General features: G+C 36.7%; 2 protein-coding genes across 4 annotated transcripts; one reads left to right on the top strand and one right to left on the bottom strand.

Annotated features, from left to right (window-relative positions):
• The first annotated feature begins 1761 nt into the window (after window positions 1-1761).
• Window positions 1762-6992, top strand: zgc:152863 (uncharacterized protein LOC562658 homolog). 2 transcript variants are annotated; one of them, XM_059514326.1, is made up of 5 exons: window positions 1762-1952; window positions 3583-3689; window positions 4510-4707; window positions 5284-5425; window positions 5913-6992. In XM_059514326.1, exons 2-5 carry the CDS (start codon window positions 3596-3598, stop codon window positions 6238-6240), a joined length of 762 nt encoding a protein of 253 aa, XP_059370309.1. In that variant the 5' UTR covers window positions 1762-1952; window positions 3583-3595; the 3' UTR covers window positions 6241-6992. The 2 variants fall into 2 exon arrangements, with proteins under 2 accessions (XP_059370309.1, XP_059370310.1); XM_059514327.1 differs by having other exon boundaries at window positions 3580-3689.
• Window positions 6993-7641: 649 nt separating this feature from the next.
• Window positions 7642-19754, bottom strand: hif1al (hypoxia inducible factor 1 subunit alpha, like). 2 transcript variants are annotated; one of them, XM_059514324.1, is made up of 15 exons: window positions 19599-19754; window positions 14832-15022; window positions 14157-14308; window positions 13423-13507; window positions 13208-13320; window positions 12127-12314; window positions 11078-11184; window positions 10780-10927; window positions 10321-10538; window positions 10061-10197; window positions 9883-9978; window positions 9664-9797; window positions 9253-9364; window positions 9019-9136; window positions 7642-8930 (listed from the first exon to the last, which is right to left on the bottom strand). In XM_059514324.1, exons 1-15 carry the CDS (start codon window positions 19619-19621, stop codon window positions 8851-8853), a joined length of 1902 nt encoding a protein of 633 aa, XP_059370307.1. In that variant the 5' UTR covers window positions 19622-19754; the 3' UTR covers window positions 7642-8850. The 2 variants fall into 2 exon arrangements, with proteins under 2 accessions (XP_059370307.1, XP_059370308.1); XM_059514325.1 differs by lacking the exon at window positions 19599-19754 and adding an exon at window positions 15225-15374.
• Window positions 19755-19949: the final 195 nt, after the last annotated feature.

Raw genomic sequence — 19949 nt, 5'->3', positions numbered from 1 at the left:
TCAGGCATTGGAGCAGAGTATGCACAAGCATTTAAATGAATAGATAATGAAATTGAGAGAATAGTGTTTATAGGTATTGTAGATAGTTGTTTATCATCCTCAGTGCAGTGAAACAACAGATGAGGCTAGCATTCCTACAAACAAAAACTGCCTTAATGCAGAACTGAAACTGAACACATTCTCCACAGTATGCTACTTGATTTGTGACCAGCCACACATTTTATTTTTTTTTGATTCATCTGCTAATGTTTATGACTATTGACTGTTCATAAAGAGGACACCTCAAGCCTTATTTGATCGGAAGTGTGAATGGATGTGAGCAAAATGGCGTAATGCATGACTTTCTCAAAAGAATGATTCATGGAATATGTTGAATAACTTGCAGAAATGACTTCTCTATTTTCTGAATTGCGTTCCCATGGCCGATCAGAGAGTGATCTTTTATGTGGTAAGATAATGATCTGCGTCTTTTGTTTTGTTTCCGATTTTCCAAAAGTAGTGCAAAAAGGTACATTGTATATTAATATGGCTTTAATTTTTTTCTTTGTCACTGTTTCAGATCGTCTCTGCATTGAACCTAATGGATTGCCCATATTCTCCTGTTGACTTATTTTAAGCCTAACAGGTTTCTAATTAATTTTGCACTGTATTTTTTACATTTCTGTTATCACTTCCTTTTTTCATAATGTAGATAGTTTTAAAAAAACTTATTTTAAAGGTGGAATAAAATAGGAGCATGAAAATTGTGCTCAATGCTGGCATTCTGATACATCTTGATGTTCCCCCATATCTGATACACTTGTTTTGGTTCTTTTCACACACTTGGTTCTTTTGTTTTCTCTTTTTATTTCTAGGTATTGTCATTTTTGGTGCAAAACCAATGTCAGAGTTCCCTATATAATATGTGAATTTTTTTTCTGGTGGTAAAATGGACTTCAAACTTTTATTTTTTTTTTTTTTTAGTTTTTTTGTTCAAAATAGAGTTTTTAAACCATCTTTCGTCCTCCTTTATTTCACTCTGGTTTTGCTCTTGAGATGAACATGTGTATTGTACAGAGCTGTCATACTGGCAAAGGATGTTTCCTAATCATCTTGGTTGACATGACCTTGGTGATCTGTGATAATTAGTGAGAACTGGGAAAGTACTTTCAGTGAACTCATGCATTATATTAAAATATGCATTGTATAAAAATATAATTGTTTAATCATTTTAAATGTAAAAATTATAAGCATAACTGCTTATATTAAAAAAAAATTGATATATATATTACAAAAAATATTATAAAAATTATATATGGTTGAACACCCCTGCTTTTTAACATTAATTTGTCTTTTAAGAGTGTGTATGCATATTATGTCAACGTCAGTCATGATATCAAAACGAATAATATGAAAAATGTTTAGATGCCTGCCTATGATGCCCAGAAATGCAGTCAGTTCACACGCTTTTGAAACTCATCCACTGTCAGTGCATCTTTGTGCTCATTGCATCCACCCAGTATTTTATCACTTCTGTTTTGTTTCCGTCTTCTGCTTCTTCCTCAGGTTTTAAGCCAAATGAGGAAGCGGGTGCGCTATAGGTGTGGTCATAAAAATATTTGTATAAATAATAAAACCACAGTAATGCTTTTCCACGAATTGCTTTCGGTTTCCAGAATATGACGGCCAAATGTGGGCGGTCCCTTCTCGTCGCTGTGGGGCGGGGCGCAGGCTGGCGACCAATCAGAGCTCGAGCAGCGCTTGATAACTCAGCTGTGCGGTGAGTCATCTGACAGCTGCTGCTCTGGAATAGATGCACTTGTTGAATCAGGTCCCATTCAACTGGGGGGCACAGGTTGTGTACCAAGTCATTTTAAATCTTTGACGAGTCCCTCGTAAATGAAAACACACTAAAGGTACGACTGGACTAGAACGATTTTATAACCTCACATCACCGCGAGCTGCATTGCCAGGTGAGTTTCTTTATGGATCAGACTTTAGCTTACAATACGATGCAACAATGGAGCTTTTGTGTACCTGTCTTCCTTTTCCACAGACCTACAGTAAACATGTGAACAGTGCTATTAAATCACGCGTGGTTTTTGTACAATGTTATAGTGAAGGGCAGTGACGAACAGAATCAGCATTGTTAGATGAATGGCTTGATTAGCAGAGCAGAAGAATCAAAGATCAGTTCTCTTTTATCGTACATGTCAGTAATGTTTCCCGTCATACCCATAACTAACTGTTTACATGCCAGTTCAAAGAAAAATGCGTTGTAATATAACATAACAATGGCACATTTTAACTCCATACACTTATTTGGAAAATATTGCAGTGTTTGTTTACCAGAAAAACACTATATGTTTTTCTACTTAAATATTTAATGTTGAATTTTTTTTTAATTTAATTTTTTATATATTTTTTTGCAATTGTTTATAAAATTTACTAGCAATTTCTAAGTGAAAATTGTTTCTATACCAGTTTGTGAGCAGTTTGCAGATAAAAACAAATTTTGTCACTACATCATATACACAAATGTAATGGTGTAGTGAAAATAGTGTAAAGATGAATTGATATTTTTATGACTGATAGTGATTTATTTTATTTTTGTGTTCCATAACCAATATGTCATAGACAGATGATGTTAAATTATTTTATTTCTGATTTTAACAATAGAATAAGTAAAAAAAATTATAATAAAATAAAATTTAATGCAATATATATATATATTGAGACATTTCTGCAAATATAAATGTAGCTTTTTTTTCTTTGCATTTCATTTATTTAGCTGCTTTGCATTCATTGCATTTATTGATCATTTCAATACTGACAATCTGAGAATCGATCAAACTGATTATTGGTCCAGTTTGCAGTCTTGACATAAGTAACATAATATACCTACACAATATTCTCCCTATACACAGTATACATAATAATATACATAATGCACAATACAACTTACAGTTCACATAATCCTTGTGCAAAATGCACTTCTTGCAGACACTCCCAGTGTTCCACAGTTTAATAATGTATTTAGTAAAGGAGGTGGCAGCAAGACGCCCACGTTGTGGTCTGTTTTGTGCCAAGCTTTATGTGTGAAAATGTCACTCTGCCAAGAAGGGACAATCCCGCATGTTACACAGATGACTACACCATTGCAGAAATCAAAGCAAGTGTTCAGTGTTTATTGTTCTGGAGATTTTTTGTGTACATCTTGCTCCACTTGTGGCAAAGCTGACAGTAATTTTTAGACCACTATCAATTGACGCCCTGTCATTTAATGCCACCTTTAGCATGAGAAATTGCACCCCGGGTTGTGCAGGCATGTTATTCTAGGGTCACAGGCGTGTAATTCTGGGTGTGTTGTGTGCCAGCTGTTGCACGGCCAGCTGTAGATGCATCCCTTCTCCAAAATGTGGTTAATGGTTTCAAACACCCTGTTAGTCACACGTGTAATGCACTGAAAATACATCTCTGAATAAAGCTTGCAATGCAGTAGGTGCAGGACTCAGACCTGTGTATCTGTTCTGTAATGAAAACTGCTGATAAGTGAATGCCTGCAGGTTCCTGAGCTGTTTTTTGTTGTTGTTGTGTCAGCAGGTTAGGTGTTTTGATGTCTGCACAGCGATTGTCTCTCTGGTCATGTGTGCGTACTGTTCTGAGCTGCGGGGCTCTCATGCTGGCAGCTCTGCCAGACTTCACAACCGGTATGAAAATTTCCTTTCAGCAACCCACATCTTCCTCTTCCAGATAACCAGCCGCTAGCTTCCTCTCAAAGCCACTAGTAAAGACCGTAAACTAATCATTTTGGCAATAATCACTTATGAAACTTCGTATAGGCCAATCTAGTTCAGTCTATTATTTATTCAAAAATGCATTAAAAGTGAAATTACAATGTCTTGAATGCATGTATTTTACAGATGTTTTTGGGAGGTTTGAAATGTAAGGGTGATAACACCTTCCTAATCATGAGGAAAATAAGAATAATAAAAAAAAGAAAACTGGAAAAGTTATTAAAATGGCTTTAATTCTTTAAAAAAATATTAAACCGATAACCAAATGAATTATAAGTAGTTATAGTAATATTATTCTCACTAATTCATAATTATTAGAACAACTAAGATTATGTAATATGCAATATTTGTCTTAATTAAAATTTCATTAGAAAAAAATATTTTAACAAAATTGCTAGATTTTCTAGACGTTATGTGCAAAAATGTCATCATAATGAAGAAAAAGATGAATAACTAAGTTATTTTAAAGAAAACATGAATTATTATTAATATTATTATTTAGAATTTTATATTATAATACTACTGTATCAACTATGACTATAATTGTTATTACTTTCACCGCTTTCTTTGCTATTATTTGCTAAATATTTGCCATTTCATAGTCATGCAGGGAAAAAAAAACAGGAAATAGAGTTCTCAAAACCATTCGAAACCAACACAACACAAATACTCCATGTAGAAGTTGAATCTGATCTTAACAAGGTCATTTATATTTTATCTTTCTGGTTTCAAGGCAAGAACTGCTCTCACCCCCTCGTACCGGAGCATGGAGGTTTCCGCTGTGAACCCTCTCCCTGTCGTGGTTTCCCTCAAAAAAGCATCATTAGCTTTTTCTGCGAGCCCGGCTACATTCTACCCAAACGCCACCATCGGTCAAAGTGTCAGCATGGAGAGTGGCGTCCTGCAATACCCGAATGCATGCCCCAATCAGGTAAGAGAAAATAAAAAACTGGGTTTGCTTTTTGAATACTTGACACAACCACTGCAATCCAACAATTTACCGTCTTTCGAAAGTAATAGACTGACGTGAAAGACTGGAAGCGGCGTATGCAGGTTTTCCATCTTGCATCAGACGTCCAATAGTTCTGCATTCTGAATGAAGAAAATGTGCTGGAGGAAGACATTGCAAAAGCAGAACCATTAATAAATGACCTAAATAAGCTCCAGGCACCGGTAGTGAAGTTAACTCCTAACCTAAGGAGGGAAAAAAACCATGATGCTACATTCAGCACGCTCACTTCCTTGTCTGAGCTGAAACATGTCACAAGAGGAAACCAACAGCTTGAGCAGGAAGTTAGCAAAGTCACCAAACTAACCAGTACTACTTTTTTTCCTGTGATGCACACATGTAAAGCCTACGGAAAACGGTGGCGTCATAGAATCTGACTCAAAGGATGTAAAGCTTGCTCAACTGCTTATTCCCAAAGCCTAGCATCCGGACTTGATTTGTACGTCAAGGTCTTTGATGGATGTCTTTAAATGGTTTGTGTATGTTTTTTTTTAACAGAGGGTCAAGCTGAACAGAGAGAAAATACCGTCAACTCTATCCCAAGTGTGGGTACTACTGCTATTGGAGTGTCCATCTTCCTTCTCACCACAACAGCCTGTTTGGTCATCAAATCCCGTCTTTTCTCCTGTCGAAACCAACGGTATGTCATTGCACTAGTGTTATCGTCCAAAATACAAAAACACAACTGAAATGCACATGGTTACTCTTGCACATTTTTGTTATTGAAAATGTATATCTCACAATTATCATATCACAATTATTAGTTTATACTTCCCAATTCTGCCCCCCCCCCCCAGCTAATAAATTCCATATTCAGAATATTACAGTTTTTACAGATTTGAGCCTTGAAGAGCATAAGAGACTTATTTACAAAACGGACTTCCTTCAAAACTGACCTTTTTTTTTTTTTGTTAGTAGTTTTATTTTAACATGTAAATGAATGAATAAATAAAAAATATATACACACACAGACATGCATACATGTATAAAATTAAAATAACAGCTAAATTAAGTCATGTATTTCTCAGCACAATCTTCCAAAATTATTGTAAGTAACTCAAATTAGAAATTCCCATGTTCAATGTTCAATATCAGCGTGACACTAACCGTTGTGTCTTTCTCATCAGGCGTTCCTCGGATCAGTTGGACCTTGTTGTAGATGGCTTACCTGTGTCTCTTCCCACGTACGAAGAGGCAATCTACAGCAGTTGGGGCCAGCGACTCCCGCCCTTCCGTGGACCCACTCAGCTCCTGCTGACCCAGGATGCATCAGAACACAGTCCGCTGACTTCACTCATACGCCCCGACTCGAATCACTGCACCGACGCAGCCAATCAGAGCACAGAGACTCCACCGCCTCCTTACGAAGAGGTCCAATCACGATCCAGAGACACTGAGAACGACAGTGGCGAACAGGCTTTGCAAAGTGCACTTTCTGTTGATAAAAACAACTAATTACTGGACGTTAATATACTCACCCTGAGCTTTTTGATTGTTCGTTTTCTTGCACAGGAGTCCTTGTGGCTTTTCTTTCTGCTTTTGATTGTGGATTCATCCATTTTTGGCTTAAATACCAGTGAAGAACTGGTTTAGATGTTTCACAATGACTTCATTGGTCAGACACGTTTTGTTTTCCTGGGTAACGTGCTGTAATATTGATTATGTCAATGTTTTCGGTGACCAGCTGGAGACATGTTTTCCGTTTCTCCTCCATGAGGGGATTTTTATGATTACTATATGACTTTTGATGTAGGTATTGCAATCATTCCTGTAAGAATGAAATGCTGTGTAGTTACATTTTCAGCGTTATGACTTAAGATTAGCATGGAAATAATATGATTTGACCTCATTCAGTGTTTCTCAGAGCATTTAGATTGACTGAATCTAATAGCTGGATCTGGATTGTGCCTGTTGACTGATGGATGTAGTACATATGATTTTATTATAATTCCTTCCACCTGAACAGATTTATATATTGTTAAATATTGCGTTAACATATTGAACAGGGGAACTGACTTGAAGTATGCTTGCTGAATGGGCTTTGAATGTTTTGTGTGGTATTATTTGTTAATAATTTTATGATATGTAACATTTACATCATTATATCGTGTATATAATTCTGCACAAATAGTATATGTAAAGGTAATAATAATAAATCTGTAACTTTATGAATGGAATATTTGCTATTAAAGAGGATTTTAAATCTTTCTATGGTCTGTGAGTGGTGTTTAACACATATATTAAAAAAATATTCTATTATGACACATTTTGAGGTTATTATAACCGCTAAAACTCGCTAAAACTAACATTTCCAGTGGTTTACGTGTGATGGTGTGGTTGACAACAGCTCTAATACAGTGTCCAAGCTTGTTAACAGTTGTTTTCAATCTAGTTTGAGCAAAAATATCGATGGTGGGTTAAAAGTCAAGACTCAGAAGAGGATATCATGAGAAATGTGTTGTATAGAAACAGAGAGTAAAAGAGATAGGCCTACACACTTACACTTGACCTACATAAAGCCTCTGTAAACAAAACTAAAGATCATGTTAATGCAAAACCGGTTTCCTGACTCTGCAACTAAAAGATGGCAAATCTTCAAACGAGTTAAATATAGTAAAACCTGCTCGCCATCTGGTTTAATTCTTGCAGTCTGGAGCAACCCAAGGTGACACTTGCTCTTGCTCAATTGTTTATAGAACATTCTGCTAATATTTGGCGACTTTAGTTCTGACGAAAAAAAAAACTGTAACCGTTTTGCCTTGTAGAGACTTGGCAGCAGGCCTTACCTCCATCTAAAGGTCAAACGCAGTACTGCACACACACACACACATATATATATATATATATATATAATTAATTTTAAAGTTTTTATTTATCATTCAATACAAGGTGTAAGTAAATTGGAAATAAATGATGCAAAAATGCATGGGCATGTGTATTACTGGACATCATTTGAATAAGCCCCCTTGAGTCATGTTTGTACTAGCTACAGAAATCAAGGGAAAATATCTGATTCACAGTAATGGAAAAAAAAGAGCCTTTGCTGCACAGAAGATGATCTAGGAACATCAACAACCGACAAAACCAAAGACAATCGCTTGCTGCAAACACTTTTAACCAACTGATTCGCATATCTGTCGTGTTAGCATCTCATTTTAGGATTCAAAAAGACATCAGACAAGGTTTTCGGTCAATACGACTGCAGCGTCAACACCATAGCCTCTTTGAAAACCATTACAGATCATATTGGAAGTGACAACAGTAATATTTGTAGTTAAACACCAAAGACACATAACATATATATATATATATATATATATATTCACTTACAAGTTGTAGTTGCAAAAGTATATAAAATGCTTTATAAAAAGATGATCACCAGTAGAGTATTTGTTGCGTTTTTCAGCTACGGCCTCAGTGAATAATCTATGAACCCAGAAGCATGATCACATCCACCCAAAGTCAGTCCTTCACCGCTCTAACCCATGATTCTAGACAAGAGCCGCTGTAAGAAATCCTCTCGTCAAACTTCTTTCTGATAAGCTTACAGTCAAGTGAGGCTATGCTTGAAGTTATGAGATTATAGGTTTAGATTAAGGCTACAAGTGGTAGAACAACATGTTAATACTATTTCTAACATATCCTGACCAGTATATCTTCAATTTCGAACCTACTTCGGCCACATTTGTGCTCTGGACGAATTCGGACTGGACGGCAGAAAACGAGGGGAGATCAGAGCACCATACAAATCTGTTGAGAACTCATTACCAATCACTTTATTATACTAATTCTACTAACTAAAGTCTATGTTCACTACTCTTGCTTATAGTATTTGGGCAAAAACTAATTAAAATAAGAAAAAAGAAAAAACATATTAGTTAACACATTGACATATGTAATGGACAGAGAGTCTAGGCCAATTTTCCTCCTGTGTTTTGTGCGTAAAAGGTCACTCTCTGTAATACATGTTATGTTGATACATGCGGAGCGTGAAGAGGGTTATTCGTAACCCTCTTTGTTAATGATCGCTGTAATCGCTGATGACTCATCCACATTGTTTTCTCTTCAAGTGAGGGATGGGATTGTTTCAGCAATGGGTCTCTTTAAGTCAGGCGGGCGTGACAAGAAGGTGTCCCTTATGAGAGCTGTTAATGATAAAATAAATTAAACGAATTAGATTATAAACAAATCATATATACAACAGGACAGGACTGTTTAAAATAGGCAGCGTACCTGCTGTATCGCACAATGCCTGCGCTCCGCCCAGCAGCGGGTCCCTGTCGGTCAAAAGCTGACTTCGCTTTTGAGGTGGTGGTTCAAATTCTTCCGAACCATCATCGGACAAGCTACTCTAAAAACACAACACAAATCACAGTCTTAAACATATGGTCTATAACAAGTGCTTTCGTGTGAATGAAGCTAAAGAAGTGAAGGTTAAAAAATAAAATAAACATAATTTTTCCTCACTGGTATTGTGTGGCTGAGCAGAAGCTGTTCCTCTATGGAGCCGCTCATTCGTTTCTTCTCCTGTTTGGCAGCCATAACAGGAATGTCATCTTCCTCCTCATCTTCCAAACATCTATAGTGGAGAAAGATGTGGATTAAATACGTGTCTTATACACTACCATTCAAAAGTTTGCAACTTTTGTTAGTTTCTTTTTACATATATTCAAATAGAAAACAGCCATTTTGAATTGTAATAATATTTCACAATATTACCATATTTTTTATCAAATAAACTCAGCCTTAGTGAGCATAAGAGACTTCCATTAACACATTCAAAATATCTAACCAATCCCTAACTTCTGAACAATTCTTGTACATTCTACCAGATTAGACACAATCTAAATATACTGAAATCATCATTGGGATTTTTACTGTTTCTTTGAAGTGTTACAGGTCAGCATATCTGATGGTACAGCCATTTCACCCTGGGGCAGGAAGGTCAACTGGAAGTCATCATCCATGGAGATATATGGAGCAAACATGTCCAAATCAAGCTCATCCATAGCCTGTCAGAAAATGACAGTGTTAAATACCCATAACTAATCTTCTGAGATGTTTGAAAAGAGATCTAAAAACCACTTTGAGAACTACCTCTGATTGCCCTTTCAGAGTTACGCTCCCCTCTGGTTTGAGGGCAAAGAACTTCTCCACCTCTTCCATCTCCATGGACAGCTCTTCAGCGGGGCTCTGAAACGGACCCATAAAATGTCAGATAAACCATTCAAAACATCAAAAATACCCAAACTAAAAACTGAACTCGCATACACACCGCAGCGGGTGGAGATTTGGTGGGCCTGTCGAATATTGGAGAAAGGAGCTGACGGAGTTCAGGCGTACAGAAGTCCTGAGGGCATTCTGGGACAGTGTTGGGACTAGATGGACAGTAGAAGGACAACTCCACGCAGTCTGAATAATATAAAGCATTATTAGGATGGCATTCCAACTGTGTGCACACATGCACAACCAAATCAGTTTTAGAAGACCAACAGCAAACAGTCCAATTCTGTAGAAAAGCATGGTTTTGAGCACCTGTTAGGGAAATGACCGCGTCTCCAGAATGAGGTGCCAGCTGCTGTAACTCCTCCGGGTTCTCCTTCATCTGGAGGAAGAGTTTTGCAGTGCTACTCTCCTCCTCCATGTCTGAGTCCTCCTCCTCCTCCTTCAGCACGCTCAGCTTCTCAGCTCTGGGCTTAGGTTTCTCACAGGTCTGTTCTAATGAGAACACAACATCCGCCTCTTCTACACCACTGCCAGTGAGAGGGAGAAACATCATGCACACCAGGGTTATTTTTGTCAACTGAAACCATTAAAAAGCATTTTAGTAGAATACGAAAATTAGAAATGTTGCCTTTTGTATTCTACTAAAAGTGTGCATGTCTATAAAATCTATAATAGCATTGCTTATACTATAATAAGCAATGAAATGTCATGATCTACTATACAGTAGGGCACATGACACAGATGTTACACCAAGTCTGACTGAGGTACCTGAGGATAAAGTTGAGGCAGACTACAGCCTCGGGTTGAGAGGTCCTGCTGTTGTAAAGGACAGTGGCCTGAGTCTCAGTCCAGACAAATCCTCCATTCTTAGCCAGGAAGCGGTAATGGCTGGTACACACCTGGCCCTTGGAGAACACTGCAAGTGCAAAGGAAAATATAAAGGAAAGAGTTTAACAGTTTAGAACACATCATAATTATAGTTGACATTACCATTCATGAAGTTGATCACAGGGTGGGTTATGGTTAAGACTGAATGTATTATGAAAAAAGATGAACTTAAACTTACAGATGTGTAAACTCTTGATCACATGATCAAAATCAAGGGCGTGATAAAACTCATAGGCAGACCGGCCAATCAGATCATCGGGTTGGTATCCAATGAGCTCAGTGACTCTGTAAACACAGAAAGTGGTCAATAAGTATTTTAAGTCTCCTAACTTTGCTTATTTTAATATAATTTATTATATTGATGTACCAAAATATTTTTTTACTGAAACCAAAGTGAAAGCTTTCATTCAGCAAAAAAATGCATGGTAAAGATTTTATATACTGCTACACTTGCACCACTTCGCATTATTGATTTATTCCACAAATGTTATTGCAAACATTGTCATAAGAGCAACTAGTTAGCAATTACAACAATTTAACCTTCAGTAAGTTCAGCCAGCAGTTCAGTAAGAGAGTCAGAAAGTGTTCTGACTGATTCAGTGAGTCTTTCACGAGCTGGTTGATTTAATGAACTTTTCAAACAGTCATCATTTGTGTGGGAGTTGGACCACACCAGTCATGAAGTTTCTCAGGACTAAAATAACAGGATATGATTTGCCATTATTCTGGACTGCAAACTCACTATCAAAGCTCAAGTAAGCATCTGATCCCAACACTAAGATCCTATAAATATACTGTGCCCTAAGTGCAAGCCGAGAGAAAAACACATGAAACCCGAGTCACATGGATTCTCACACCATGAATGAATTCTGTCTTCAGCTGCCACACATATGCATTTCAAAAACATCCAGTGAGAATAAAACATCAGCAGTTACAAGGCTCATTTAGGTTTGCAGATTGAGTGAGTAACGTTAGATTCACTTTTACATGTGTGGGTAGATTAAACCATGAGTAGGAAGGAGAATTTGGATGCGGTATACCACTGCTTCAAAGAGGCGAACGGAGTGCACACCTACACAGAGAAACTGAGCTGACCCGCTGGAGTGGAGTTATTAAGACACTGCACTGTCATGAGATTTCTTTGATCTTTTATGACCTTGAGTGTGTGTTGTGTACTTCTAAGAAAATAAGCATGAGCATGATTAATTGCATTTATATGCCTCTTACCGTCCATCACATTGTGTGAAACTCAAATCCATGTTATGGCGTGTGAGGAAAGTGCTGCTGTCTAGTGGGAATTCAACGCTGGAGGGGTGAGGAATGGGTTCGCACAGCAAAGTTAGGAAGCTGCCAGCAGGGGGTGCATTCTCACCATCGCCGCTAATCGTCTGCATGTGCCCTGTGCAATGAAGGACCTGGAAGAAGAAATGGAAAAATGCTTTAAATGGAATTTTTAATGAAAAATAGCAAAACTATAAAGTAATTCCAAACTGTACTTTGGATAAATATAAAGATAAAGAGTGACAGCAAAGACATTTACGATTAGAAATGAGTTCTATTTTAAATAAATGCTGTTCTTTTGAACTTTCTATTCATTAAAGAGTCCTTAATTATGTGGAAACTGTGATTTTCAACAGGTAATAATAATATTTCTTGAGCATCAATTCAGTATATTAGACTGATTTTTGAAGGATAATGACTGAAGACTAGAGTAAATTATATATATATCATTTATTAAGTTCATTCAGTTTACATATTAAATCAAAGTTTCATACTTACGGTTTGTTCATTTCACAACAAAAAACAGGTTATTACAAGATGAAAACACATTATTGTGCAACATGATGTGCGAAGCAAGCGGTCGAGCTGGACCAGTGCCTCCTGGCTTGGCATTGAATGTAGCTGGATGTCTGTCTTTGGTATATTTGTTTCCCGTTTTGTGAACTCATGGGATTTGACCCCATAGCTCAACAAAGAGTCGGGCTGATGTGAAGTGGTAATGCTGATACTGTTCTACATACCCCTAAGAGCAATCTACACCCGCTAAAGATGAGCTAACAGGTGCTGCGTGTGAAAATAGCTAAAGAACGCTCAACACCAGTATTGATTAAACCTAGTCACGCTATTAAATGTTTTATGGAAACAAAACTAAAAAGCAGTGCATGCTGACACAATGGCACTTCTATGAGTTTGAATGTGTCATCTGCGCAGTGCGCACCCTTTCTTTCTATAGTTTCCTGCCTAAAACACATTTAATATTACATTACGAAAAAAAGTTCTTTTTAAATAATGTTCACAGTTTGTGTACCTTCCAGGTTGCAGACTTGAAATTAACTGTTCTTCCTGTGTGGGTGAGTGTGCTCTTCATCCGAAGAAAAAAATTATGTTCGGTCGCCTTCTCTGTCTTTTTCTTTGAAACGCCTGAATATGAAAAAAAAAATATATTCTCCTTGTCAGTCAAGCTAAATTAATAGCAACTAAATTCTAGCGAAAAGATCACTTGGCCTAGAAATGTTTTATTACCAGGTCTTGTGGCAAGGATGTCTCGTAATTCTTCTTGGTCACAGGGATGAACAAATTCATACACGTTCTGTCCAAGCAGCTCCAGCTGTACAAAACCACATATGAAAAAAATCAGCAAGTTAAAAACATAATGACAGTATAAAAATAAATAAAAAATTAGTGCATGAATTTATACAAAATGTCATACATGTGACCAACTTGTCTTTGCATTTATTTATTTTTTCTTACATTTACAGCATACTTAAAAACATTGTCTGGAATATGCATTGCACTGATGCACAGGAATAAAATCAGCTGAACAGGTTTCAGCATGAATAGATGAACTATTAATGCAACTCATTTAATGTAGGTCATGTGTATAAGATTTCAAGGTTATGCATGTGTGCATTAATTATTATTGACATAAATCATGCTCTAAACAAATTTTTTTTATTTCTGTACAGATTTCTTTCATTCATTATTCAATGCTAACCTACATGAAACATTGTAATTCCCTCCTGGCAGAACACAGCAAAACAACACATTAGACTGCATTTGTCCCCCAGGAACAAACCTATTCTAAGGGTTCTGGTCACACATGTAACATGAACATTGTGCCTCATACCACAGCAGAGGAATCCAAAGTGGCACTGTTCCTCGGCCACGTGCTTCTAAACTGCAGCCAACATGTTTGAAATTCTAAACTTGGTGAAATTCACACTGTTTTGGTTTCATTATGCAGGGGAGGCACTTACCTGTGTTATGCCGATGTATTTGCTGACACTTTCTGAGAGGAAGACCATGTCCCCTTCCTCAGTCATCACCAGAATAAAGCCCGCCAGTGCCTGCTGATAAAAGGCATCAGTGGTTTTCTCAATTTCTTCAGTCGGTGTTTTGGTTGGCCCAGCTGGATGTGACAAGAATTAAATATTAACATTAGTAAATATTAGCCAAAGAATATTACAGTATATAAGCCATGCTCCTATAGAAGCTATACATACTATCATTCAAAGGTTTGGGGTCAGTAAGATTTTTTTTTAACACAAGTTAATCATAAGTGACAGTAAAGACATTTAGAAATTATAATAGAGCATTTTTTATGCATGGTTTTATGCAACCAGTTATTGCCTGCACAATCGTATTGTGGTCAGTTCAAACCAGGTTTATCCTAGTCGAATGTTAACCCAGGTTTAATGGAGTCTGGGAACGTTTTGTCTTTTCACTTGTGCAATAGAGATGGATTTGCTCCAAAATACTGCAAACATCCCTGAACCTAACTATGCATGATTATATTTAGTTGCACTTATAACTATGTTTTTTTTCTGCCTGCTGTCACAACCCTATTAACGCAGACCTGTGACTCATTTTAGATTTCTACCAACCGAGGACCACTGCTAGACCTCGTACAGCTTGATTTCAGCAGAACCCACCTGATTGGATCAAGCGGTTCATGCGCAGATAGCTGAGCGCCACCCTCATGATGGCAGCTTTGTCCAGGTGGGAGGCGATACGTCGTGGAAGGGGTAGTGAGTGGGCTAGCTCGTAAAACACCTCAGTCTCCTGACTCCTCCTACAGCGTGCCGCGTCACGTGAACGCACCTTCCGCTGCTCCATACTGGGCCTAAATAAGAAAAAACAAGAACAAACTTATTTAAAATTGACTCGGAATATCCAATCCTTAAACAGGAAGCTAAAGAAGAAAATCTAGTTTTTGCAATGTCATTGCAAAAAGCTTTTTAAATTAGCAGTTTCCACCGTTTTTCTACATACAAAAAAATTAGCACAACAACAGCAAAAAACATTCTGTTCTCTCCAACTCTTACATCTTGTTCTCTGTTCCTCCTCAACAAAACTCCCCCAGCTGTAATTGGTGTGTTCTGGTGCTCTGTGTATCCTAGTCTCGCCAAAAAGTGAGCCCCAGATAAACTTTTCAAAATGAAGGGATAAAGCCCTCACTCTGTGCCTTTCACTCACGCTCCCCTCCTCCACTGGCCTTAAGTATGTAGAAAAGGCCCTCCCCCAGGCTTCCTATCGGACAGAGACCCTCCCAGCCCTCGGTCTCTGACCTCCTTTGTGCTTTGAACAGGACTGAACTCTGCTGACCCTGACATTCCAAAATGACCCATCAAACAGTTGCCAAACTCTCAACGCATACTTTTTTTCGGCATAATAAACAAACAGTTTCTTCAGATATATTAGCATATTGGTGATTAGTTTCTTCTTCTTCGTTTGTTTGTAATAGAAATCTTAATATAAAATATCTAAACTGCCAATTTTGATCAATTTAATGCTGTATCCTCACTGAATTAAAGTATTAGTTTCTTTCCAAAGTAATCCATAACTAGTAAAACATTTAATCCAGACCTGTATGTCTAAAGTAAATGGCCTACTGTCAGAACATAATTAGCTCTCCTATCGGCATTGATTTATTGCGTTATTGTATTTCATGGTGCAGTAAACAGGACAGAAATGCCGTACAACATGTCTGCACAGGCTGGGCTCCAGCCACACAGTTTCAGTCCACACGTAGTCTGTGGTCAGTCAAGTCAGGCTCTGTACACTTTGGTGTATCAAAAAATAAATAAATAAATAAATACAACACTGTCAGGAATAAGTCTGTATAAGGACTTGCACAGCCAGAATAAACAAACAGTCATGTATCACCGCCCTAGATTTGTAAGCACATGACTCTAATTTAACAACAGGGCATAAAACCAAGACCGCGATGTTGGAAAAGGAGCATTGAAGAACAGATCCGGTAATTTGGTCAACCATAATAATGCCATTTCACGGAAATATTATGCCAACTTTAAATTAAAAAAAACCTAAATCAGTAAAAATTCAAATGAAGGCTAAAGTCTTAAAACAGAACAATCAATGGTAAGCTGCCAAAGCTAACATGTGGTTTTATACATCTATAACAAATTTTATGAGCCGTCAACATTTTGCAGGTTTTATACATCAAACTTGGTTTGTTTAGTTTTTTTGCAAGCAGCACCATATAGAAACAAATGACGTCAAATAAAAAAAGCCTTTTGCTCTGAGTGACGAAAACTCAATTCAGATGATTATCCTTGTACAGTACATACTGTACAATCTTTTAAAGATGGAAATCAGTTAACACAAGTTTTATGTCAGAACACAAAACTAAATGTAATAGACAAGCTGAAGCAAGACCCAGCATCCAATTTCAAGCCCCAGGCGACCACATCAGATTACACAATAATCCAGTCTCAGCCAGTGGTCACAGCGGGACAAACTTGTACAGAATGACCATCACTGAAACCTACCATAACCCCTTCTAAAAATACACTGAAAGAGCACATCCATCACATTTATGATGACTCTGGGGAGTTATTTATTCTGTAGGACTGTTTAAAAAAATATTGTATTTCATCATTCATATATATATATATATATATATATATATATATATATATATATATATATATATATATATATATATATATGAATGATGAAATACGTCTATCTGAATGTCGAGTGTACACATTTAATCTTTGGCAAATATCATAATGCATATTTATTTTTCATACATTTGTACATTATCATGTTGACATTTACTAGTAGTTTAAACAGGCTGATTTCAATTTAATTCGTTTAAAAAAAACAAAAAACAAAAAAAACAATACTGATTGTATTAAATAAATAGCAATAAATATTTTACATAATATAAAAAAATAAAAATATTTGTGGTCGGTAAGATTGCTCCAGTTATCAGTGTCTCATGATTTTTCAGAAATCATTTTAATATGCTGATTTGTTGCTTAAGAAACATTTGCTATTATCAATATTGAAAAAGGTTTAGCTGCTTAATATCTTTGTGGAAGCAACAACATTTATTTGAAATAGAAATATTTTGTATCATTTGTTTGTTTTTTTGCTAAACTGCCCCCAGTGCGTTGAACCACCATGTAATGCAGTGAACGTGATCTTAACACTCTTGTGCCAAAGCTGCTGTAAATAAATTCAGGAACACAGTGTCCTTGAGCTAGGTCACAACAGTCATGCCCAACCCTTGTGCTGGATGTATGGTTAGGGATTTACTGTGAGTGTTATTATGTATTTTGGTAAAATGTCAACACCCCAAATCAGTGTTGGTGGAACTGGAAGTACGATACAACCCATCCCAGCCTGTTCAAACGAACTCCACTGAACCTCACGGGATAAAGGAGGAATGTTCATATGTCAGATGTTATACTGATTGATATGAAGCTGGCGTTACAACAGCTTATGAAGCTTTATGACTGTAATAGAAATTGATACATGGAGTAAATGTCACCTTATGACTTCAACCAGTAATTTAAAACACCCAACTTTTCCTTTAAATGTAAAAAATTACAAAGTAACAATATTAATGTGTCCATACCATGTGTCTGTATGTGAAAGTCTTTGTTTTCTCATTTAGTCTGTTTCAGGAACAAAGTGTTCTCTCTGCAAACTTGTGGTGGATATGCAGTGAATTTACAGCATGTTTACTTTTTCATCAGTCGTCAACCTTGTGGTTTTAGTCAAGCATGTCAGATGAATGTTATGGGACGTTTGTTTTCTATAGGACTGATTTTGTGATTCTTGCATGCTTATGCAGCTCTGGGACTCTTTCAAACTGCTCTGTTGAGACACATGCAGTTCCTCTGACTGGCTGAGTGAGCGAGCGAGGGTGTGTGAGAGGTTCAGCAAAGTTCGTTTGCACGGTGACGGGAGGGGGAGACAACGGGAGCCTTGCCAATAGTAAGGCTGAACACAGGCAGAGTCTCTGCTATATCAAGACAGCAGAGAACAAAATGTTCTCTGGCCTATTTACTTCATACTGAATGTGTGTACTTCAGATATGTTGATAGATACAAAATACTTTTAGGAAGTCGGCATGTCTTGTGATATGATATGCTACTCATAATTTAAACAGCCTCATCATTCCTCATCATTATTTTAGAAATAGTATACATAGCTTTCATGCGATTAATTGGTCTCACTTTATTTTAAACGTCTTTAACCACTATGTACTAACATTTAAATGAAACCCAAACATATGCAGAATATTATGTTTTTCTTCCATTAAAAAAAATGCTCAAATGTTATGTTTTTGTAATTAATTGCAGAACACAACAATGTACCAAACAATTCATGTATTTTTGATGCCAGCACAAAATTATAGAATGTTTTGACTTTCAAAAATATGGCCATTAAAAGTATTTTTTTAAACCAGAAAAAAAAACTACAATAATAAATTAAAAAACCTAAAGACAAACAATTTTCTTTTAAATATTCACATCGACCTAAAATAAAACCGTTGATAAAATTGTTTAAAGAAGACATAATGCTCTCTAAATAAAAGAAAGTTAGTTTAGAGTCAAATGCATTAGGCTGAAACGTCAAAAACTTAAGGAACATCATGTTTTGTGTAAAAGAGGAACAACAGAAGTTGTTGTTTTGGCAAAATCTGATGAAATATGCTTTTCAAGCATTACTTTTGTAATATCATACACTGGGTGAAGTTAAACCATTTTGATGGTGGCACAATTTTCCTTAAATAACCATTTTTGCGTCCTTCTGTAAAGGAGCTCTGTATCATATCTTATTTATCAGCCAGCTGAATGTGAAAGGGTTAACCAGATTTCTTTATGAAACAGTAATTATTAACAAACAGCTCATGGCATGGATTATCCAAGATTACAGTCATTTAGAAACAAAGCTGCCATTACAGGACTTTATCATTAGTCTGAATGTGCAAACAGGACCCAAGAACACAGTCTTCACTTCAAGCTGTTTTACTGACCATGTGGCCCTAAAGACCACTCGGACCTGTTTTTTTCTTGTTTGAGGACGTTACTGGTACAAAACCCTTCACTAATAAGACTTCAGAGCCTATGTTTATTATTTTAAACGCTGTTTACTATAAATCATATAGCCTAATGTCTTTACAAATATATGTAAAAAACAATCACCCCGGCCAAAACAACCGCAATTTCAATCAATTTCAAGATAAATATGACAAAGAAAACAAGGACCTATTACTATGAGCTAAACCTAAAGCTAATATAAGTTAGATCAATAACCGACTGCACGCACATGAGGCCATACATACATCGACCTGGTTTCCCCTTTTTATCGCTTATTATTAAACCCACAAGAAGAAATGCTTATAAATATATAAATGCTCTTTAAAACAAAAGCCTTACCTTTTCTTTGCTGAGTTCACCATCTCTCCAATTAAACCACTGCAATCCGAGTTTTGAGTTTTGTATTTGTAACGCTTGAATACACCACAGACACAACTGTCGTCTGCAGCTTGTTTATCTCTGCTCTGTTCGAGAGGGGCTCGACTCTGATCTTTGAATGTGGGCTGTGTGTCAAAATAAAAGTCACGGCAGGCATAGTCTTTCATTCTAAACAAATACAATCCTCTACTCTGTCTAAAAAATTATCATTGGTTAAAACCATAGACTGTGTTAAAACAGGTAATATAGTGTGTTTTAAACACAAGTTAACTGCAGAGGAATGTAATAAATAAAGAAAACAATAAGACAAAT

This window comes from Carassius carassius, chromosome 28 (genome assembly GCF_963082965.1).
Source record: "Carassius carassius chromosome 28, fCarCar2.1, whole genome shotgun sequence".
Taxonomy (NCBI): domain Eukaryota; kingdom Metazoa; phylum Chordata; class Actinopteri; order Cypriniformes; family Cyprinidae; genus Carassius; species Carassius carassius.
The sequence above is the reverse complement of the archived record's forward strand: the minus strand, read 5'-3'. Positions and strand labels throughout refer to the sequence as shown.

What these genes read in the sequence shown, in the direction of transcription:
- zgc:152863 (XM_059514326.1), top strand. Translation starts at nt 3,596, where the DNA reads ATGTCTGCACAGCGATTGTCTCTCTGGTCATGTGTGCGTACTGTTCTG. An exon ending in CGAATGCATGCCCCAATCAG is followed by an intron (nt 4,708 to 5,283) that starts GTAAGAGAAAAT and finishes TTTTTTTAACAG; the next exon opens with AGGGTCAAGCTGAACAGAGA. An exon ending in TTCTCCTGTCGAAACCAACG is followed by an intron (nt 5,426 to 5,912) that starts GTATGTCATTGC and finishes CTTTCTCATCAG; the next exon opens with GCGTTCCTCGGATCAGTTGG.
- hif1al (XM_059514324.1), bottom strand. Translation starts at nt 19,621, where the DNA reads ATGGTGAACTCAGCAAAGAAAAG. An exon ending in TCAAGTCTGCAACCTGGAAG is followed by an intron (nt 12,315 to 13,207) that starts GTACACAAACTG and finishes TTCTTCTTCCAG; the next exon opens with GTCCTTCATTGCACAGGGCA. An exon ending in CCAAATCTCCACCCGCTGCG is followed by an intron (nt 9,979 to 10,060) that starts GTGTGTATGCGA and finishes GGTCCGTTTCAG; the next exon opens with AGCCCCGCTGAAGAGCTGTC.